At 37.8% G+C, this 25,722-nt stretch overlaps 1 protein-coding gene across 7 annotated transcripts in view; it reads right to left on the reverse strand.

The window, feature by feature from the left end:
* Pka-R1 (protein kinase, cAMP-dependent, regulatory subunit type 1) overlaps nt 1–25,722 on the reverse strand; it is a 356,477-nt gene that overhangs the window by 47,274 nt on the left and 283,481 nt on the right. For all 7 annotated transcript variants that reach the window (XM_070085818.1, XM_053773397.2, XM_053773400.2 and 4 more), the window contains one exon: nt 17,176–17,395. In XM_070085818.1, the coding sequence (XP_069941919.1) occupies nt 17,176–17,395 (220 nt within the window). The remainder of the gene's footprint in view (nt 1–17,175; nt 17,396–25,722) is intronic.

Genomic DNA, 25,722 nt, shown 5'->3' on the forward strand with positions numbered 1-25,722 from the left:
CTTTTGGGTGTCTGGAACGGATTAATTGGATTTACATTATTTCTTATGGGGAAAATGAATTCGGATATCGCCAAATTCGGTTTTAGTCACACACTCTAAAATGAATTAATTATGATAACCGGGGGTCCACTGTATGTTTATGGAGCAACTTGCAATGTGAACAGACTAACTGATGTTGTAGTGGCCAGGCTTAGGCTTGGTTACAAGTACTTCTGCTAGTTTGAGAGACAAACAGATGATGGTCAATCCAAATGCAAAGTACATGTATGTGGCCAGCCCTCTGGTCACTATCATGAACACTATGTGCTTAACTGTCCACTTATTGAAGAAAATACAGTGGACCCTCAACTAACGGTGGCATTAAGTAACGGCAATTTTGTCTAACGGCACTTTTAGGCATAAAAAAAATGTCTTGACCAACGGCGAAAAACTCTACCAACGACGTTCATCCGGAACATGTCCATGTGCCCGGAGCGCGGCCTGAGCGAGCCCAGCCACTCCACAACTTAATGTGCCATTGTTTACAAGCTGTTGCGGTCAGTTTCCACGTGTGCCTCTCATACATTTTGGATTATTCCACTGTTTTTAGTGCTTGTAACTGCCAAATAAGCCACCATGGGCCCCAAGAAAGCTTCTAGTACCAAGCCTGTGTTAAAAAAGGTGAGAATTATGATGGAAATGAAGATCATTGAAAAATATGAGAGTGGAGTCCGTATGGCTGAGTTGGAAAGGCAATACAACAAATCACATTCAACCATCAGTACTATCTTGGCAAACAGACAGGCAATCAAGGAAGCTGTTGTTGCAAAAGGTTCAAGTATGTTTTCAAAATGGAGACTGCAAATAACTGAAGAGGTAGAGAGACTGTTACTGTTATGGATAAATGAAAAAATTATCAGGTGATAGTGTTTCTCAGTCTATAATTTGTGAAAAGGCAAGTAAGTTGCATGATGATCTCATTAAGAAAATGCCTCAAAATAGTGCTGCTGCTGATGAATTTAAGGCCAGCAAAGGTTGGTTTGAGAGATTTAAGATTCGTAGTGGCATACACTGTGGTAAGGGGCCGTCTTTTTCATTTTGGAGGAGGTGAATGTATTCAGATATTTGGGAGTGGACGTGTCAGCGGATGGGTCTATGAAAGATGAGGTGAATCATAGAATTGATGAGGGAAAAAGAGTGAGTGGTGCACTTAGGAGTCTGTGGAGACAAAGAACTTTGTCCTTGGAGGCAAAGAGGGGAATGTATGAGAGTATAGTTTTACCAACGCTCTTATATGGGTGTGAAGCGTGGGTGATGAATGTTGCAGCGAGGAGAAGGCTGGAGGCAGTGGAGATGTCATGTCTGAGGGCAATGTGTGGTGTGAATATAATGCAGAGAATTCGTAGTTTGGAAGTTAGGAGGTGGTGCGGGATTACCAAAACTGTTGTCCAGAGGGCTGAGGAAGGGTTGTTGAGGTGGTTCGGACATGTAGAGAGAATGGAGCGAAACAGAATGACTTCAAGAGTGTATCAGTCTGTAGTGGAAGGAAGGCGGGGGAGGGGGTAAAGGAGGTTTTGTGTGCGAGGGGCTTGGACTTCCAGCAGGCATGCGTGAGCGTGTTTGATAGGAGTGAATGGAGACAAATGGTTTTTAATACTTGACGTGCTGTTGGAGTGTGAGCAAAGTAACATTTATGAAGGGATTCAGGGAAACCGGCAGGCCGGACTTGAGTCCGGGAGATGGGAAGTACAGTGCCTGCACTCTGAAGGAGGGGTGTTAATGTTGCAGTTTAAAAACTGTAGTGTAAAGCACCCTTCTGGCAAGACAGTGATGGAGTGAATGATGGTGAAAGTTTTTCTTTTTCGGGCCACCCTGCCTTGGTGGGAATCGGCCAGTGTGATAATAAAATAAAAATAAAATAAAAAGTGACCTGAAATAATAAACTAAACCATATAGAATATAATATCAGGGCCCCAATTACATTGTATATAGTATATATACCATCCTATTAACCCCTTCAGGGTCCAAGGCCCAAATCTGAAGTGGTGCCCCAGTGTCCAAGAATTTTCAAAAAAAAAAAAATTATTATTTTTTCTTATGAAATGGTAGAGAATCTTTTTGTGAAGGTAATAAAACAAAAAGTACGAAATTTGATGGAAAATTGATGAAATTATGCTCTCGCGAATTTTGATGTGTAAGCGATATTTACGAATCGGCAATTTTGCCGACTTTGACTCCCATTTTAGGCCAATTACATTATTCCAGTCAACCAAATTCTTAGCTATTTCACTAGTATTACTTCTATTCTATCGATTGAGCACAAGAAATCGCCAAGTCGTCTGTTTCAACTACAAATTAAAGTGATCGGAAATTGTTAATTTGGCCAATTTAACACAAAGTTCAAAATATTCCAATTTCAAAATAGGGTCCAGAATAAACAATGTATGTATTCCTGGAGCTAAACTAACATTTCCTCTGTTCATTAGTTACGTTCTGAGGCTTTACAAATAAATTCCATTTTGATTTTTTATTCACATAATGAATTTTTATTCACACCAAAAAATAGAAGATTTACTGTTATGCAATACTGTAATAATTGTATAAATATCATCAACATATTTGTGAATGCATATTAGACCCACCAGCTGGCGTGTATTAGACGTGTGAGGTCATTTGTTTACTCTTGAATATCGGCAAAAATTTAACATTTCTGCTACTTTGAGCTCAGTTTCAAGCCATTTCCAGTGCGAAAACCAATCAAAATCATCTCTATTTCTGTAATATGTCTTTCATTCTATCAAATGAGACCAAGAAATCGCAAATAGAACTATAAAAAACATAGGAAAAAACACTGCAAAGTGGCTGTTTTAATCGAAAAATCACGATTTCAGTTTTTTTCTCTCATTATACATAGCGTGCTGCAGGATCTGTTTTATGTGGTGCACACATACCACATAGATGTATTCTCTCATATCTAGGCCCAAATGTACCACTCAGAGTTTATAAGAGTGAGCTGAGCTCATGACGTAGATCTACGGTTTGGACCCTGAACGTAAAGCCGTAGATCTACGGGACGGACCCTCAAAGGGTTAAACATCCCTCCAAACTGCCAATATCCAAACCCCTCCTTTAACCCTTTCAGGGTTTCGGACGTACTAGTACAGCTTACGCACCAGGGTTTTTGACGTACTAGTACGCCTAAATTCTAGCACCTTCAAATCTAGTGAGAGAAAGCTGGTAGGCCTACATATGAAAGAATGGGTCTATGTGGTCAGTGTGCGCAGTATAAAAAAAATTCTGCAGCACACAGTGCGTAATGAGAAGAAAAAAATTTTTGACCAAGTTTTTTTGGATTAACCCTTTCAGGGTCCAAGGCCCAAATCTGGAGTCATGCACCAGTGTCCAAGAATTTTCAAAAAAAAAATTTGTTATTTTTTCTTATGAAATCGTAGAGAATCTTTTTGTGAAGGTAATAAAACAAAAAGTACGAAATTTGGTGGAAAATTGACGAAATTATGCTCTCGCGAATTTTGATGTGTCAGCGACATTTACGAATCGGCGATTTTGCCGACTTTGACTCCCATTTTAGGCCAATTACATTATTCCAATCAACCAAATTCTTAGCTATTTCACTAGTATTACTTCTATTCTATCGACTGAGCACAAGAAATCGCCAAGTCAACTGTTTCAACTACAAAATAAAGTGATCGGAAATTGTTAATTTGGCCAATTTAACACAAAGTTCAAAATATTCCAATTTCAAAATAGGGTCCAGAATAAACAATGTAGGCATTCCTGGCACTAAACTAACGTTTCCTCTGTTCATTAGTTATGTTTTGAGGCATTACAAATAAATTCCATTTTGATTTTTTATTCACATAATGAATTTTTATTCATACCAAAAAATAGAAGATTTACTGTTATGCAATACTGTAATAATTGTATAAATATCATCACCATATTTGTGAATGTATATTAGACCCACCAGCTGATGTGTATTAGACGTGTGAGGTCGTTTGTTTACTCTTGAATATCGGCAAAAATTTAACATTTCCGCTACTTTGAGCTCAGTTTCAAGCCATTTCCAGTGCTAAAACCAATCAAAATCATCTCTATTTCTGTAATATGTCTTCCATTCTATCAAATGAGACCAAGAAATTGCAAATACAACCATAAAAAACATACGAAAAAACACTGCAAAGTTGCTGTTTTAATCGAAAAATCATGATTTAAGTTTTTTTCTCTCATTATACACAGTGTGCTGCAGGATCTGTTTTATGTGGTGCACACATACCACATAGATGTATTCTCTCATATCTATGCCCAAATGTACCACTCAGTTTATCAGAGTGAGCTGAGCTCATGGCATAGATCTACGGTTTGGACCCTGAACGTAAAGCCGTAGATCTACGGGACGGACCCTGAAAGGGTTAAAACAGCGACTTTCCATTGTATTTTCCTATGGTATTTATTGTTGTATTCTAGTTTTCCTGGTTTCATTTTATAGAATGGAAGACATATTACAGAAATTGAGATGATTTTGACTGGTTTTACACTGAAAAGTACCTTGAAACTGAGCTCAACGTAGGAGAAATGTTCGATTTTTACCAAAGTTCAAAAGTAAACAAATCATGCTAAGCATCCAATACACGTCAACTGGTGAGTCTAATATTCTTTCACAAGTGCACTGATATTATTTATACCATTTCTATACTAATGCAGTAGTCTGCATAACAGTAAATCTTCTATTTTTTGTGAAAATAAAAATTCAAAGTGGAAAGCAAAAGAATGTAAGAGGGGCGTGGGGACGTGACTAATAAACAGAGGAAATGTTATTTTAGTGCCAGGAATGTCTTTCTTGTTTATTCTGGACCCTATTTGGAAATTGGCATCTTTTGAAATTTGTGTGAAATTGGCAAAATTGCTAAATTCTGACCACTGTATTGGATAGTTGAAATCGGTAAATGGGTGGTTTCTTGTACTCATTCGATAGAAAAAATGGAGTTCTAGCGAAATAGTTATGATTTTTGTCAACTAGTACACTGAAATTGGCCGAAAATAGGGCTGAAATTGGGCAAAATCGCCGATGCGTAAACATCTTCGAGACCGCTAACTTAGCGAGATCATAATTCCGTAAGTTTTCCATCAAATTTCAGACTTTTGGTGTCATTATGATCGGGAAAAGATTCTCTATCTTTTCAAAAGAATTTTTTTTTTTTTTTTTTTTTTGAAATTTGGGTGATCCTGAGAACAAGTCTGGGAGAGGGCCTGGGGACCCTGAAAGGGTTAAAGTGAAGGCATTGTACTTCCCATTCCCAGAACACAAGTCCGGCTATATAAAAATAACCGGTTTCCCTTAATCCTTTCACTAAATATTACCCTGCTCACACTCCAACAGCTCGTCAGGTCCCAAAAACCATTCGTCTCCACTCACTCCTATCTAACACGCTCATGCACGATTGCTGGAAGTCTAAGCCCCTTGCCCACAAAACCTCCTTAACCCCCTCCATCCACCCTTTTCGAGGACGACCCCTACCCCGCCTTCCTTCCCCTACAATTTATACACTCTCCATGTCATTCCACTTCAATCCATTCTCTCTAAATGACCAAACCACCTCAACAACCCCTCTTCAGCCCTCTGACTAATACTTTTACTAACTCCACACCTTCTTCTAATTTCCACACTTCGAATTCTCTGCCTAATATTTACACCACACATTGCCCTTAGACAGGACATCTCCACTGCCTCCAACTGCCTCCTCGGTGCAGCATTTACAACCCAAGCTACACACCCATATAAGTGTTGGTATCACTATACTTTTATACATTCCCTTCTTTGCCTCCACTGATAAATTTTTTTTTTTTTTCAACAACTCGGCCGTCTCCCACCAAGGCAGGGTGACCCAAAAAAGAAAGAAAATCCCCAAAAAGAAAATACTTTCATCATCATTCAACACTTTCACCACACTCGCACATTATCACTGTTTTTGCAGAGGTGCTCAGAATACAACAGTTTAGAAGCATACACATATAAAGATACACAACATACCCCTCCAAACTGCCAATATCCCAAACCCCTCCTTTAAAGTGCAGGCATTGTACTTCCCACTTCCAGGACTCAAGTCCGACTATATGAAAATAACCGGTTTCCCTGAATCCCTTCACTAAATATTACCCTGCTCACACTCCAACAGATCGTCAGGTCCCAAGTACCATTCGTCTCCATTCACTCCTATCTAACATGCTCACACACGCTTGCTGGAAGTCCAAGCCCCTCGCCCACAAAACCTCCTTTACCCCCTCTCCAACCCTTTCGAGGACGACCCCTACCCCGCCTTCCTTCCCCTATAGATTTATATGCTTTCCTTGTCATTCTACTTTGATCCATTCTCTCTAAATGACCAAACCACCTCAACAACCCCTCTTCTGCCCTCTGACTAATACTTTTATTAACTCCACACCTTTTCCTAATTTCCACACTCCGAATTTTCTGCATAATATTTACACCACACATTGCCCTTAAACAGGACATCTCCACTGCCTCCAACCGTCTCCTCGTTGCTGCATTTACCACCCAAGCTTCACACCCATATAAGAGTGTTGGTACTACTATACTTTCACACATTCCCTTCTTTGCCTCTATAGATAACGTTTTTTGACTCCACATATACCTCAACACAGCACTCACCTTTTTTCCCTCATCAATTCTATGATTAACCTCATCCTTCATAAATCCATCCGCCGACATGTCAACTCCCAAGTATCTGAAAACATTCACTTCTTCCATACTCCTCCTCCCCAATTTGATATCCAATTTTTCTTTATCTAAATCATTTGACACCCTCATCACCTTACTCTTTTCTATGTTCACTTTCAACTTTCTACCTTTACACACATTCCCAAACTCATCCACTAACCTTTGCAATTTTTCTTTAGAATCTCCCATAAGCACAGTATCATCAGCAAAAAGTAACTGTGTCAATTCCCATTTTGAATTTGATTCCCCAAAATTTAATCCCACCCCTCTCCCGAACACCCTAGCATTTACTTCCTTTACAACCCCATCTATAAATATATTAAACAACCATGGTGACATTACACATCCCTGTCTAAGACCTACTTTTACCGGGAAGTAGTCTCCCTCTCTTCTACACACCCTAACCTGAGCCTCACTATCCTCATAAAAACTCTTTACAGCATTTAATAACTTACCACCTATTCCATATACTTGCAACATCTGCCACATTGCTCCTCTATCCACTCTATCATATGCCTTTTCTAAATCCATAAATGCAATAAAAACTTCCCTACCTTTATCTAAATACTGTTCACATATATGCTTCAATGTAAACACTTAATCTACACATCCCCTACCCACTCTGAAACCTCCTTGCTCATCCGCAATCCTACATTCTGTCTTACCTCTAATTCTTTCAATTATAACCCTACCGTACACTTTTCCTGGTTATACTCAGTAAACTTATTCCTCTATAATTTTTACAGTCTCTTTTGTCCCCTTTCCCTTTATATAAAGGGACTATACATGCTCTCTGCCAATCCCTAGGTACCTTCCCCTCTTTCATACATTTATTAAACAAAAGTACCAACCACTCCAACACTATATCCCCCCCTGCTTTTAACATTTCTGTCATGATCCCATCAGTTCCAGCTGCTTTACCCCCTTTCATTTTATGTAATGCCTCACGTACCTCCCCCACACTTACATTCTGCTCTTCTTCACTCCTAAAAGATGGTATACCTCCCTGACCAGTGCATGAAATTACTGCCTCTGTTTCTTCCATTATTGCTCCATTATTGTTCAAATTTCATTGTACAATCTCTTAGTAATTAAATAATCAACTACCTCATTTTGTGATTTTACTAGTAAGCATAAGTCACCTTATGTAATTTTCTTATTTACTATTGTTTGCTTAAACATTAGCTGAATTGATACTTTCTCTGTCCATATTACTACCTCATATTTTTTTAAATACTATCAATTGATATTACTTACTAAAATTAATTATCATCATTTTTACTATAATTTCAATTTACTCTTAACATTTTTGACATTTAATAACCATTACTTGTCTAATTACCTTTACCTGTTTTAATACCACATTTACTATCTTAGAGTACTCTTAATTACCTTGTACTGCCATATAACCTCTAGTATAACTACCAGTGCAATATTGAATGAAATAAACATTAGTTTTTCACTTTTTTTGTAATCATTATTACTTACTAAAATTTTATTAAACACCATATTTACTACCAGTCAATTTTACTTTTGTACATTAAACATTATTTTATACTTCCCATAACATTTTGTTGCCAAATTTTCAAGTTTGTATATTCAACTCCAACCTTTATATTATCCTTTGTACCTGTGTACCTGTCTACCATCTTACTATCATATTATAACCAAGACATTACCATTGTTATTTTTTACTATTATTCTTTTGGTACTTTAATTGTGAATTTTATTTTGTCAATTTAAATCTAGTTATACTCTTGATCTTGTCAACAACTTATACCAGACTCTAGTGCAATTGCAAGTACCATTTCAATTTGTATTTTTATATATAAGTTTATATTATAATTCCTACTCTAAGATTGTTTTCATATCTTAGTGACTATATTGTGTGTGCAATTAGTGTATATTTCAATTATATTATTGTTCAAGGCCCTTAACTATCTTTTGCTAACTAGTACCAACTACCTCATATATTTTTTTTTTTTCTACTTTTTTTATTCTTTTGCTACCTTACCTTGTATATTTTATCTTGTCAATTTAAATCTAGTTATACTCTAATTCTTGTAAACAACTTATATAACACCTTAGTGCAATTACAATTGTGAGTCTTGTGCCTTTTTTATATTATTAGATTAAACTCAGTTGTACTATAGTCAATACCAAATTCATTATATTAGACCATATTGCAATTACTAGTGAGAGACTGGTGCTATTTTTAATTTGTATTTTTATATTATTAGATTAAATCTAGTTGTACTATAGCTCATTCTAGCTCAAAACATAGACTCCACAAAAGTCATTATATTAGACCTTAGTGCAATTACAAGTGAGAGTCTTGTTCTATTTTAAATTTGTATTTTTATATTACTAGTTTATACCTAGTTGTACTTTAGTTCATTCCAGCACAACACATAGACAACATCAACTTCATTATGTGTAGTAGTGACTATACTCTACATGACCAAAATACTCTAGCTATATACTTATCCAAGCTTCCCACCACTACAGATATCAGTACTAGAACTCAACACATAACTCAGGATATAAATAACCATAATTTAAACCTAGAAGATGATTGATCACGTTGACCCTGATCTAAACCTCCATAATCTGACACCCAATCAAAACCTATTGGAAAGTAACTGCCTTTATTACACAGCATCACAAGCCAGCACTATCCTAAACAATGCTAAAAGCCTATCAGTACTTAACTACAACATCAGATCCTTAACCCTTTGAGGATCGACAGGCCCTCTCCGAAACTCGTTCTCAGGGTCGGCCAAATTTAAAAAAAAAAAAAATATTATTTTCTCTTATGAAAAGATAGAGAATCTTTTCCCGATCATAAAGACACCAAAAGTTTGAAATTTGATAGAAAACTTACGAAATTATGCTCTCGCAAAGTTATCTGTCTCGGCGATGTTTACGCATCGGCGATTTTGCCCACTTTGAGCCCCATTTTCGGCCAATTTCACTGTACTAGTCGACAAAAAACATGAATATTCCGCTAGAACTCCATTTTTTCTATCGAATGAGTGCAAGAAACCACCCATTTATAAATTCAACTATCCAGTACAGTGGTCAGAATTTAGCAATTTTGCCAATTTCACACAAATTTCAAAAGATGCCAATTTCCGAATAGGGTCCAGAATAAACAAGAAAGACATTCCTGGCACTAAAATGACATTTCCTCTAGTCATTAGTCACGTCTCAAGGCCCCTCTTATATTCTTTTGCTTTCCACTTTGAATTTTTATTCTCACAAAAAATATAAGATTTACTGTTATGCAGACTACTGCATTAGTGTAAAAAATGGTATAAATATTATTGGTGCACTTGTGAAAGAATATTAGACTCACCAGTTGACGTGTATTGCACGCTTGGCACGATTTGTTTACTTTTGAAGTTTGGTAAAATTCGAACATTTCTGCTACTTTGAGCTCAATTTCAAGGCACCTTTCATTGTAAAACCAGTCAAAATCATCTCAATTTCTGTAATATGTCTTCCATTCTATAAAATGAGACCAAGAAAACTAGAATACAACAATAAATTCCATACGAAAATACACTGCAAAGTCGCCGATTTATTAAAAAAAATGGTCAAAGTTTTTTTTTTCTCATTATGCACTGTGTGCTGCAGGATTTTTTTTTAGACTGTGCACACTGACCACATAGACCCATTCTTTCATATGAAGGCCTACCAGCTTTCTCTCACTAGATTTGAGGCCGCTAGAATTTATGAGTACTAGTACGTCAAAAACCCCTACGCGTAAGATGTACTAGTACGACCAAAACCCTCAAAGGGTTAAGCAAACACTATGATGACCTCCTGGCACTCCTTGAATCACTAAAGACACCCTTCTCCTGCATTATTCTTACTGAGACCTGGCTTAAGCAGCACACAATAGATATCTACCCTCCACCAGGATACACAGCAATTCACAACTGCAGACCAAACCAAGTTGGGGGTGGTATTGCAATCTATTACTCTAAAAAATTATCTTGTATTAGCACCACTTGCTTTAGTGATGAATATGGGGAATACATTTTTGCTAATTTTACTGTAAAAAACCTTAAGACACCTATAACAATCGGTGCCATTTACTGGATACCTCACACAAACATCCCAAATTTCAGTGAGAAATTAAAGTCACTAATAACAAACAGACAAATGAATAAGCACCACCTTCTCTTAGCTGGAGATTTCAACATCAACCTTGGCTTACTAGATGATCAGCCTGTAACTGATTTCATCAACAATATGAACAACACACTTCTCATACCAACAATAACTAAACCAACCAGGGTTACTGAGACAAGTGCAACCATAATAGACCACATATGGACCAATATACTAGCCCCCCTTAAATCAGGGATAATCACAGATAGCACTACAGACCACTACCATACCTTCCTCCTGACAAACATTAATAAACCACCACTTGAATACAACAAAGTCTCATTTAGACTCCATGACGAGGCCTCAATAAGGAAGTTCACAACTGACCTAGAAATTGTTGACTGGCCTACAGAATTCTCCAAGGCCAATGGTATTGATGACTGGACAGACATTTTTCTTAACAAATTACTTAGACTATACAACAAACATTGTCCTATAAAAACGAAACAGATCACAAACAAACGGCTTGGTTGCCCATGGCTAACCAGCACCATTCTGAAATCCATTGACAAGAAACACCAATATGAAAAGCAATATAGACAGGGCTTAACACACAAAGATATTCTTAAACACTATTCATCAGCTCTCACCAAAGTAATAAAGAAAGCCAAACAACTATACTACTCCAGTAGATTCACAGACACTAGAGGAGATATAAAAAAGACCTGGAAAACACTCTCTCAGATTCTAGGGACCCACAAACTGAAAAAAAACAAGAATATTGTCCTAACTAAACCTAATGAAACACCACTACATCCCACTGACACAGCTAACAAGATAAACGACTTCTTCTCAACCATAGGATCTAATCTCGCCAATAAAATCCCACATACTAATGCCCATGCCGGGGACTACCTAGATGGGAATTTCCCAAATTCCTTCTATCTTGCACCAACTGAGCCCTCGGAAGTCACCGAGATTATAAAGTCACTTAAAAACAACTCAGGGAATCTGTCTAATGTCCCACCATTACTGTACAAGCGAGCGGCCCATATCCTTTTGCATGCTATTTCATTACTTTTTAACAAGTCACTAGAAACTAGCACCTTCCCGAAACTACTCAAGATGGCAAGGGTTACACCAATACATAAAGGTGGTGACCCTACAGACTTAAACAACTATAGGCCAATATCAAACTTACCATTGCTATCCAAAATCTTTGAGAAACTCGTGCACAGGAGACTATATTCATTTATAACAGCACAAAACATACTCAACCCCTGCCAATTTGGATTTAGGAAAAATAAAAGCACTAATGATGCAATCATAAAAATGCTAGATCTGCTTTACACAGCATTGGAAAATAAGGAATATCCACTAGGAATTTTTATTGACCTAAGAAAAGCTTTTGACACAGTAGACCACGACATCCTACTCCACAAACTTGACCATTACGGTATAAGAGGCCATGCACTTGCTTATTTCAAATCTTACCTTACTAATAGGTATCAGTATGTTACCATTAAAGACACAGCATCAACAACACGGCCACTTGATATTGGAGTTCCGCAGGGAAGTGTCCTTGGTCCCCTGCTCTTCCTCATATACATCAATGATCTTCCAAACGTATCCCAATACCTGAAACCCATTCTCTTTGCTGACGACACGACTCATGTCATCTCTCACCCTAATCTTGCCACCCTCAACACCATTGTTAACGAGGAGCTGATCAAAATATCGACTTGGATGACAGCCAATAAACTTACGCTTAACACTGACAAAACCTACTATATTATGTTTGGTAGCAGAGCAGGAGATGCACAAATTAACATTAAGATCGACAACACACTAATTACCAGACATAATGAGGGCAAATTCCTAGGCCTATACCTTGACAACAACCTGAATTTCAGCACCCATATCCAACACATAACCAAAAAAGTATCCAAAACAGTTGGGATCCTCTCCAAGATACGATACTACGTGCCGCAAAATGCCCTTCTCACACTATACCACTCACTTATTTATCCATACCTCACCTATGCTATTTGTGCTTGGGGATCAACTGCAGCAACACACCTAAAGCCAATAATAACCCAACAAAAAGCTGCAGTAAGAATAATCACTAAATCCCATCCCTGGCAACACACCCCCCCCACTCTTCATAGATCTAAACTTACTCCCTGTTCAGTACATCCAAACTTACTACTGTGCAATCTACATCTACAGGACCTTAAACTCCAATATCAACCTTGACCTAAAACGCTTTCTTGATAGTTGTGACAGAACTCACGGGCATAACACCAGACACAAACATCTCTATGACATTCCCCATGTCCGACTAAACCTTTACAAAAATTCAATGTATGTCAAAGGCCCTAAAATCTGGAACACACTACCTGAGAACTCTAGAACTGCAGACACATTCATCACCTTCAAAACTACCATTAGAAAACATCTTATCTCCCTGATAAACCCCATCAACTAACTACACGAATACCACCTGGTGGTTCATACTTACATTCACTCACCCATTTGACCATAAACAGAAATATTAATCTCAATCTTAAAATAATGAATCCTATGATACTCCAATACTAAAACTATGTACTGTGCCAAAACAAAAGCATTCACATTGCTAAACTCACAAACTAGTATTTAGTCACTTAGCCATAATACCAACTTACCTCATAATTTGTAATATTTTAAAATAAAGAATTAAACTAAGTCTGCCCGAAATGCCTAGCCATGCTAGGCGTTCTAGTGGTACACTCTGTAATCATTATTTAACTACATGTAAACCACACAACAACCAAATTCTGTAAATTCAACATTGTAATCTTTATAGAGAATAAACTTTGAATTTGAATTTGAATTTAAAAGTTCCTCAAAATATTCTCGCCATCTACCTAATACCTCCATCTCCCCATCTACTAACTCCCCTACTCTGTTTTTAACTGACAAATCCATACTTTCCCTAGGCTTTCTTAACTTGTTTAACTCACTCTAAAAATTATTATTATTTTCATTAAAATTTCTTGACAGTGCCTCTCCCAGTCTATCATCTGCTCTCCTTTTGCACTCTCTCACCACTCTCTTCACCTTTCTTTTATTCTCCATATACTCTGCTCTTCTTATAACACTTCTGCTTTGTAAAAACCTCTCATAAGCTACCTTTCTCTCTTTTATCACACCCTTTACTTCATCATTCCACCAATCGCTCCTCTTTCCTCCTGCCCCCACCCTCCAATAACCACAAACTTCTGCCCCACATTCTACTACTGCATTTTTAAAACTATTCCAACCCTCTTCAACCCCCCCACTACTCATCTTTGCACTAGCCCACCTTTCTGCCAATAGTCGCTTATATCTCGCCCGAACTTCCTCCTCCCTTAGTTTATACACTTTCACCTCCCTCTTACTTGTTGCCACCTTCCTCTTTTCCCATCTACCTCTTACTCTAACTGTAGCTACAACTAAATAATGATCCGATATATCAGTTGCCCCTCTATGAACATGTACATCCTGGAGCCTACCCATCAACCTTTTATCCACCAATACATAATCTAATAAACTACTTTCATTACGTGCTACATCATACCTTGTATATTTATTTATCCTCTTTTTCATAAAATATGTATTACTTATTACCAAATCTCTTTCTACACATAGCTCAATTAAAGGCTCCCCATTTACATTTACCCCTGGCACCCCAAATTTACCTACTACTCCCTCCATAACATTTTTACCCACTTTAGCATTGAAATCCTCAACCACCATTACTCTCACACTTGATTCAAAACTCCCCACGCATTCACTCAACATTTCCCAAAATCTCTCTCTCTCCTCTACACTTCTCTCTTCTCCAGGTGCATACACGCTTATTATAACCCACTTTTCACATCCAATCTTTATTTTACTCCACATAATCCTTGAATTAATACATTTATAGTCCCTCTTTTCCTGCCATAGCTTATCCTTCAACATTATTGCTACTCCTTCTTTAGCTCTAACTCTATTTGAAACCCTTGACCTAATCCCATTTATTCCTCTCCACTGAAACTCTCCCACCCCCTTCAGCTCTGTTTCACTTAAAGCCAGGACATCCAGCTTCTTCTCACTCATAACATCCACAATCATCTCTTTCTTATCATCTGCACAACATCCACGCACATTCAGACTTCCCACTATGACAATTTTCTTCTTCTTATTCCTTTTAGTAATCTTTACAGGAAAAGGGGTTACTAGCCCATTGTTCCCGGCATTTTAGTTGACTTTTACAACACGCATGGCTTACGGAGGAAAGATTCTTATTCCACTTCCCCATGGATATAAAAGGAAAAGTAATAAGACCAAGAACTATTAAGATAAAATCAAAGAAAACTCAGATGAGTGTGTATAAATAAATGTGTACATGTATGTGTAGTGTGACCTAAGTGTAAGTAGAAGTAGCAAGACATACCTGTAATCTTGCATATTTATGAGACAGACAAAAGACATCAGCAATCCTACCATCTTGTAAAACAATCACAGGCTTTCATTTTACACTTGGCAGGACGGTAGTACCTCCCTGGGTGGTTGCTGTCTACCAACCTACTACCTACGTTTTTTATCTTCATATAAACCTCAATGCACCACTCACCTATTTTCCCCTCATCAATTCTATGGTTAACCTCATCCTTCATAAACCCATCCGCTGACACATCAACTCCCAAATAGTATCTGAAAACATTCACTTCTTCCATACTCCTCCTCTCCAATGTGATATCCATTTTTTCTTTATCTAAATCGTTTGATACCCTCATCACCTTACTCTTATCTATGTTCACTTTCAACCTTTTACCTTTAGACACCCTCCCAAACTCGTCCATTAACCTTTACAACTTTTCTTTAGAATCACCCATAAGCACAGTATCATCAGTAAAAAGTAACTGTCAACTCCCATTTGATTCCCCATAATTTGATCCCACCCCTCTCCCCAACACCCAAGCATTTACTTCTTTTACAACCCCAATCATATCCCCCCTAATTCTACGCCTTTCTAGAGAGCGCAGATTCAGGGCCCTCAGCACTCTCTAGAAAGGCGTAGAATTAGGGGGGATATGATTGAGGTGTATTAATGGAAAACAGGAATTAATAAAAGGGATGTAAATAGCGTGCTAAAACTATCTAGCCTAGGCAGGACGCGCAGCAATGGCTTTACTAGGTAGTGCGGTATTCCATTGTGCCTCAAGCCATGATTTGAGGAACATCAAACCTTGAAAGCTCTAATATGGCAATAAAAACCAGTATACTGCATAGTATTCCATGACAATCATCAAATACAAGTAAACCATGATTTTGTACAGATATATAGTCAATATTTTTAATGCCAGGAGCAAGGAGCTAGTAACCCTTTGTCCTCTATATATTATTCAGTTTAAAAAGAGAAACTTTAGTTTTGTTTTTTTTAGGTCACCCCACCTCAGTGGGAGAGGGCCGGTTTGATGGGGGGGGGGGGGAGAGTCAGTGTTGATAATATTCTTATGGTGCTGGTGTGCTTCCCAATCTATTTGCAGTATTATTTTTGATTGAAATAAGGATAGTTTCACTGCAAAATGTGGTAACTAGTGTTAACCAATACATACAAAAAACTGAAAATCACACTTTATTTGGCTTAGAAAAACTGGAAACTGAAAAAACTAATTGGTGCTATAGCATTGATTTTACAAACAGTGTGTCAATATCAACAAACTTCAATACACCCTAAAATGATAAGTTATTCTAGATTCCACTCATTTTAGTTTAATTCTGTTAAAAAAAATATACTCTTTCAAACCAACATTTTTTTTTTTTTTCAAAATCTTCCCCCACACACAGGAATTTTATTTTTTGGGTATGCCAGTTAAGGGGGTTAACCCCAGTGAAAAGACAGAGTGCATGGACACTAAAAGACAATCAAGTGTAAAGGATCCACGTTCTTCAAATATATATAAAAAAAAAAAAACTACCATCAGACCTTTAATAGTTTTGAAAAGGAAACCTACATAGTTCCTCCAAGTAGTTCCTGATCAGCCAGGCTGTGATGAATATAATTAGACAGCAATCAGGTCGCAATACTAGCCAGATCGATCATGCCATATATCAGGCCTGGTCTGAGACCAGACCACAAGTGCTATGATCCCCAAAAACCATGAACAAGTAGAAAGCAGGTTAGGACTGTTATGTAATGACCAATCACAAAGGAAATTTCATGGCAGCATCAAGATATACAAATAGAGGAATACTGTGGTTTGCAGTTTTATCATAATAGATAATAAGACAAGTATTTGTATACTCACCAAGAATTGATACTTTGGATAGGAATTCTTCATACATTTTCCGTTTCCTTATAGTGGAGCCCATGAGAATCCGTCTATAAGAATCTCTGTCTATACCCCAGAGCTTAGTATCTGTCTTTGCCTTTACTGTTGCTTGCCTCGGTGTACCATAGATGAGGGCCAACTCACCAAAGCTTCCACCATCAGTAATGCTGGTTACATGTTCACCATTCACAAAAATCTGTTAAGAAAGGCAATTAAATATTTAAGAGATGTGCTGACAGAATGGTATATGTAAAAGGTGAAGTGTCAAGGGGTCTGTGGAAATAAAAGTTTATCTAGAGGCAAAAAGGAAAATGCACAAGAGTATAATGGTGACAACATTTTTGCATAGGTGTGAGGCACAGTCTTAATGAAGCAGAAATAAAACTGAAGAAAGTGAAGGTCTTCTGTACATTCCCCAGATCTTCAAGTTTGTCTGCCTTCAAATGAGTTGTTGGTGTACCAACAATATCCAGTCTAAGACACCAAGTTTGTTTCAATTCAGACCCTCATTATTTGTGAAAGTAAGTCGAGGGTAATTTCTAATCAGTCAGCTCCACTATTTGCTGACTTAAAATGAATTTATTAGTCCTAACAGTTCATTTGTAACCAACTGTTCCTCCAAACTACCTCATGGGACGTCTGCTTTTATAACATTTGCTAAATTCAACTTTCAGTGTCAAATTGAAATCACTAAGCAACAGGACGACTGCGACCAGGTTCGAAAGTTTTTCTAGTAAATGATAAATTTTCGATTGCTGATTTTTAAACTGCTGAAAGATGTCTGCTAGTATATATACAAGAACAGCAACTTAATTTAGATTTTTAAATTTTCACTGATTAAACTTCAAATACATCATTGGTGTTAAGATAGCTCAGTGCAAATTAGTGACTAACTTACTAACCAACCACCACTTGTAGTCTTCTTTTTTTTTGTTACCATCTTAACAGATTATACCCCAGGTATCCATATTTTATTGCCAAAGTAATATTTAACATCGGGATATCTTAAATAAACTTTTGAGGCTGTAAACACTGAATCTGACTCAATGAAGAAGCCACTGTTGTTGCTTGGTTTAAGACCTTATATGTTTGCATCATTTTTTTTTTTTCAACAAGTCGGCCGTCTCCCACAGAGGCAGGGTGACCTAAAAAAAAAGAACGAAAATCCCCAAAAAGAAAATACTTTCATCATCATTCAACACTTTCACCTCACTCACACATAATCACTGTTTTTGCAGAGGTGCTCAGAACGCAACAGTTTAGAAGCATATACGTATAAAGATACACAACATATCCCTCCAAACTGCTAATATCCCGAAACCCCTCCTTTAAAGTACAGGCATTGTACTTCCCATTTCCAGGACTCAAGTCCGGCTATATAAAAATAACCGGTTTCCCTGAATCCCTTCACTAAATATTACCCTGCTCACACTCCAACAGATCATCAGGTCCCAAATACAATTCATCTCCATTCACTCCTATCGAACACGCTCATGCACGCCTGCTGGAAGTCCAAGCCCCTCGCCCATAAAACCTCCCTTACCCCTTCCTTCCAACCTTTTCGAGGACGACCCCTACCCCGTCTTCCTTCTCCTACTGATTTAAATGCTCTCCATGTCATTCTACTTTGATCCATTCTCTCTAAATGACCAAACCACCTCAACAACCCCTCTTCAGCCCTCTGACTAATACTTTTATTAACTCCACACCTTTTCCTAATTTCCACACTCCGAATTTTCTGCATACTATTTACACCACACATTGCCCTTAGACAGGACATCTCCACTGCCTCCAACCGTCTCCTCGCTGCTGCATTCACAACCCAAGCTTCACACCCATATAAGAGTGTTGGTACTACTATACTTTCATACATTCCCTTCTTTGCCTCCATAGGTAACGTTTTTTGACTCCACATATACCTCAATGCACCACTCACCTTTTTTCCCTCATCAATTCTATGATTAACCTCATCCTTCATAAATCCATCCGCCGATACATCAACTCCCAAGTATCTGAAAACATTCACTTCTTCCATACTACTCCTTCCCAATTTGATATCCAATTTTTCTTTATCTAAATCATTTGATATCCTCATCACCTTACTCTTTTCTATATTCACTTTCAACTTTCTCCCTTTACACACACTCCGAAACTCATCCACTAACCTTTGCAATTTTTCTTTAGAATCTCCCATAAGCACAGTATCATCAGCAAAAAGTAACTGTGTCAATTTCCATTTTGTATTTGATTCCCCATAATTTAATCCCACCCCTCTCCCGAACACCCTAGCATTTACTTCTTTTACAACCCCATCTATAAATATATTAAAAACCATGGTGACATTACACATCCCTGTTTAAGACCTACTATTACTGGGAAGTAGTCTCCCTCTCTTCTACACACCCTAACCTGAGCCTCACTATCCTCATAAAAACTCTTTACAGCATTTAATAACTTACCACCTATTCCATATACTTGCAACATCTGCCACATTGCTCCCCTATCCACTCTATCATATGCCTTTTCTAAATCCATAAATGCAATAAAAACTTCCCTACCTTTATCTAAATACTGTTCACATATATGCTTCAATGTAAACACTTGATCTACACATCCCCTACCCACTCTGAAACCTCCTTGCTCATCCGCAATCCTACATTCTGTCTTACCTCTAATTCTTTCAATTATAACCCTACCGTACACTTTTCCTGGTATACTCAGTCAACTTATACCTCTATAATTTTTACAATCTCTTTTGTCCCCCTTCCCTTTATATTAAGGGACTACACATGCTCTCCGCCAATCCCTAGGTACCTTCCCCTCTTTCATACATTTATTAAACAAAAGTACCAACCACTCCAACACTATCCCGCTCCCCCCCCCCCCACCATGCTTTTAACATTTCTGTCATGATCCCATCAGTTCCAGCTGCTTTACCTCCTTTCATTCAACATAATGCCTCACATACCTCCCCCACACTTACATTCTGCTCTTCTTCACTCCTAAAAGATGGTATACCTCCCTGGCCAGTGCATGAAATTACCGCCTCCCTTTCTTCCTCAACATTTAGAAGTTCCTCAAAATATTCTCGCCATCTACCTAATACCTCCATCTCCCCATCTACTAACTAACCTACTCTGTTTTTAACTGGCAAATCCATACCTTCCCTAGGCTTTCTTAACTTGTTTAACTCACTCCAAAATTTTTTCTTATTTTCATTAAAATTTCTTGACAGTGTCTCTCCCACTCTATCATCTGCTCTCCTTTTGCACTCTCTCACCACTCTCTTCACCTTTCTTTTACTCTCCATATACTCTGCTCTTCTTATAACACTTCTGCTTTGTAAAAACCTCTCAGAAGCTAATTTTTTCTCTTTTATCACACCCTTTACTTCATCATTCCACCAATCACTCCTCTTTCCTCCTGCCCCCACCCTCCTATAACCACAAACTTCTGCCCCACATTCTAATACTGCATTTTTAAAACTATTCCAACCCTCTTCAACCCCCCACCTTTCTGCCAATAGTCACTTATATCTCACCCGAACGTCCTCCTCCCTTAGTTTATACACTTTCACCTCTCTCTTACTTGTTGTTGCCACCTTCCGTTTGTCCCATCTACCTCTTACTCTAACTGTAGCTACAACTAAACAATGGTCCGATATATCAGTTGCCCCTCTATAAACATGTATATCCTGGAGCCTACCCATCAACCTTTTATCCACCAATATATAATTTAACAAACTTTCATTACGTGCTACATCATACCTTGTATATTTATTTATCCTCTTTTTCATAAAATATGTATTACTTATTACCAAATTTCTTTCTACACATAGCCCAATTAAAGGCTCCCCATTTACATTTACCCCTGGCACCCCAAACTTACCTACTACTCCCTCCACAACATTTTTACCCACTTTAGCATTGAAATCCCCAACCACAAGTACTCTCACACTTGGTTCAAAACTCCCCACGCGTTCACTCAACATTTCCCAAAATCTCTCTCGTCTACACTTCTCTCTTCTCCAGGTGCATATACGCTTACTATAACTCACTTTTCACATCCAACCTTTATTTTACTCCACATAATCCTTGAATTAATACATTTATAGTCCCTCTTTTCCTGCCATAGCTTATCCTTCAACATTATTGCTATTCCTTCTTTAGCTCTAACTCTATTTGAAACCCTTGACCTAATCCCATTTATTCCTCTCCACCGAAACTCTCCCACCTCCTTCAGCTTTGTTTCACTTAAAGCCAGGACATCCAGCTTCTTCTCATTCATAACATCCACAATCATCTCTTTCTTATCATTTGCACAACATCCACGCACATTCAGACTTCCAACTTTGACAATTTTCTTCTTCTTATTCTTTTTAGTAATCTTTACAGGAAAAGGGGTTACTAGCCCATTGTTCCCAGCATTTTAGTTGACTTTTACAACACACATGGCTTACGGAGGAAAGATTCTTATTCCACTTCCCCATGGATATAAAAGGAAAAGTAATAAGACCAAGAACTGTTAAGATAAAATCAAAGAAAACTCAGATGAGTGTGTATAAATAAACGTGTACATGTATGTGTAGTGTGACCTAAGTGTAAGTAGAAGTAGCAAGACATATCTGTAATCTTGCATATTTAATAGACAGACAAAAGACACCAGCAATCCTACCATCATGTAAAACAATTACAGGCTTTCGTTTTACACTCACTTGGCTGGACGGTAGTACCTCCCTGGGCGGTTGCTGTCTACCAACCTACTACATACATAATTATTAGTTACATTATTTGTTGCTGTGCTTGTGCTAAGGAAGGAGGGTTGACATTAATATCTGACTCTGATGTGCAAGTCACTGGCTTTATTTTCAGTTTAGCATTACTCTGAGATAGTGATAACGTTTTGTAATTTTTACCATTCTGTTTTTGTCTCCATGAATTTACCTGAAGAGCAAGTGTATGATAAAGATGACAGGGAGGCAACATAATGAATCAAGCAAATAACAATGTTTCAAGCTGGAAGGAAATGTCAAGCTGGCAATTTAAACAATGCTGTACAGAACAATGGGGAAAACTGAGGAACCACTGGCAGAGATGTCTCAATTAAAATGGCCACCAAAATGTATGGAAAACCTTTTCCTCTTTTGATAGAAAAGTTAAATTAAGAATAGTTACCTTTCAAAATGGAAATTTTCCCTATGATCAGATAATACAACAATAGCTTAGATGTTGATGTAAATCATCTGCAGTTTATGAAACAAACACCCAAGAGATACAGGACAGGTGAAAAACTTAAAAGTGATCTATTGATCACGTACAAAGACAATGCAGAGGAAGCCTTTATTTTAGATAATGTTTCACTCAGGCATGAGCTTTTATCAAGTGTGCCTTGATAAAGCTCATGCATCGTCAAAAGCTTGCTCTGTGCTCCCTGTCTTCAATCTAACAATCATGTAACTTCTGCTAATGAGCTATAATTAATAACTACAGGAGATAAGCTCCATATACAGTAGACCCTCATACATGTATTACAAGGTAATTTTTGTTTTTTAACACATCAGCCGATTCCCACCAAGGCAGGGTGGCCGGAAAAAGAAAAACTTTCATCATCATTCACTCCATCACTGTCTTGCCAGAGGGGTGTTTTACATTACAGTTATAAAACTGCAACATTAACACCCCTCATTCAGAGTACAGACACTGTACTTCCCATCTCCAGGACTAAGTCCGGCCTTCTGGTTTTCCTGAATCCCTTCATAAGTGTCACTTTGCTCACACTCCAATAATAATAACTCTATAATAACTCTACCATGCACTTTACCAGGTATGCTCAGCAGACTTATATCCCTATAATTTCTGCACTCTCTTTTGTCCCTTTTGCCATTATACAAAGGAACTACGCATGCTCTCTGCCAATCCCTAGGTACCTTATCTTCTTCCATACATTTATTAAATAATAGCACCAACTACTCCAAAACTATATCTCCACCTGCTTTTAACATTTCTATCTTTATCCCACCAATCCCAGCTGCCTTACTCCCTTTCATTCTGCCCACTGCCTCACAAACTTCCCCCACACTCACAAGTGACTCTTCCTCACTCCTACAAGATATCATTCCTCCCTGCCCTATACACAAAATCACAGCTTCCCCACCTTCATCAACATTCAACAATTTCTCAAAATATTCCCTCCATCTTCCCGATACCTAACTCTCCATTTAATAACTCTCCTCTCCTATTTTTAACTGTCAAATCCATTTGTTCCATTGGCTTCCTCAACTTATTAATCTCACTCCAAAACTCTTTCTTATTTTCAACAAAATTTCTTGATAACATCTCACCCACTCTCTTATTTGCTCTTTTCTTACATTTCTTCACCACTCTCTTAACCTGAAAATGCCGTGTTAGATAAATCTGTGTTATATAAACTAAAGAACTTATGGGAAAATAGGGTTACAGTCCTGGACCCCTCCCCCCCGAAAGTCAAACAACTTTTTTTTAGACATCCAGATCTTATAAAAATAAAAATGATAATGTTGCTTTTGTTGCTTAAGACTACAAATGCAACAGAAATATTATTATTTGCCATAAATTGTGGTTGCTGGTGTATGTCAGTGATTGTGAAGAGTGGAGATGCATGGTGTGGCCTTACTGGGCTGAGGTGGATTGTTGTTGGTTGTTGGCACAAGTGAATTGTTGAGGTTCTGGTACTAAAGTCAATGATTGTATTGGAGTGTGCATAAATTCTGTAATGGATCTCTGGCTTCTTTTACTCTGAAGTACATTATACATTATTCCAGAAGCTTGGTACTGCCAGGTTGGAGTTAGAGTCCACTGATGCAGTTAGTTTTTTTATCACTTTTCTTGTGTAGTTACATTTCAATGACTTAACTCCCCAATCCAGTGGTTGCATTAAAGATGTATCTGGAGGTAAAAATACAACTTTTATATGTGGGATAACATTCAGGGAAGCTTCTGGACGAGTACAGGAATTACCAAGAATGAAGAGAGCCTTGAATGCAAGGTTCTTGTTGTGCAGGTAAAACCTGACTTCAGCAATAAAGTGATGCTTAACCCTTTCAGGGTCCGTCCCGTAGATCTACGGCTTTACGTTCAGGGTCCAAACCGTAGATCTACGTCATGAGCTCAGCTCACTCTGATAAACTGTGAGTGGTAAATTTGGGCCTAAATATGAGAGAATACATCTATGTGGTATGTGTGTACCACATAAAACAAATCCTGCAGCACACTGTGTATAATGAGAGAAAAAAAACTGAGACCGTGATTTTCGATTAAAACAGCCACTTTGCAGTGTTTTTTCGTATGTTTTTTATAGTTGTATTTGTGATTTCTTGGTCTCATTTGATAGAATGGAAGACATATCACAGAAATAGAGATAACTTTGATTGGTGTTAGCACTGGAAATGGCTTGAAACTGAGCTCAAAGTGGCGGAAATGTTAAATTTTTGCCGATGTTCAAGAGTAAACAAACGACCTCACACGTCTTATACACACCAGCTGGTGGGTCTAATATACATTCACAAATGTGGTGATGATATTTATACAATTATTACAATATTGCATAACAGTAAATCTTCTATTTTTTGGTGTGAATAAAAATTCATTATGTGAATAAAAATTCAAAATGGAATTTATTTGTAAAGCCTCAAAACATAACTAATGAACAGAGGAAATGTTAGTTTAGTGCCAGGAATACCTACATTGTTTATTCTGGACCCTATTTTGAAATTGGAATATTTTGAACTTTGTGTTAAATTGGCCAAATTACCAATTTCCGGTCACTTTATTTTGTAGTTGAAATGGTTGACTTGGCGATTTCTTGTGCTCAATCGATAGAATAGAAATAATACTAGTGAAATAGCTAAGAATTTGGTCGACTGGAATAATGTAATTGGCCTAAAATGGGAGTCAAAGTCGGCAAAATCGCCGATTCGTAAATATCGCTGACACATCAAAATTCACGAGAGCATAATTTCGTCAATTTTCCATCAAATTTCGTACTTTTTGTTTTATTACCTTCACAAAAAGATTCTCTACCATTTCATAAGAAAAAATAAAAAAAATTTCTTTTGAAAATTCTTGGACACTGGGGCACCACTTCAGATTTTGGCCTTGGACCCTGAAAGGGTTAAACCAGTCAATAAATATTTCCTGTTATCCATGCTGACTGATCTGACCTCCAAATTACTGGTAAGGTATTTTTATCTACACATTTCAAAGCATGAGGATTCTTAGAGCGGTAAATAACCATGGGCTTACACTTGAAATCGCCTGACGCATTACCGCAAAGGAGCAAGGTGAAGCAATCCTTTGCTGCCTTGAAGCCTGGTGCAGCCCCGTGGAGACAGTGGTCTCGCCCACAGCCAGGCGGCGGCCTGAGCTAGGGAAATATCCCACGGGCAACACTTCAATTTTTGTCCCTTCCCGTAAACTAAGCTGTGTTAAGTTAATTTTACGAAGTCTTGTATAAATTTATGCCGCAATTTTTCAACAGTGTAATAAC

Source organism: Cherax quadricarinatus, chromosome 17, assembly GCF_038502225.1.
Source record: "Cherax quadricarinatus isolate ZL_2023a chromosome 17, ASM3850222v1, whole genome shotgun sequence".
Taxonomy (NCBI): Eukaryota; Metazoa; Arthropoda; class Malacostraca; order Decapoda; family Parastacidae; genus Cherax; species Cherax quadricarinatus.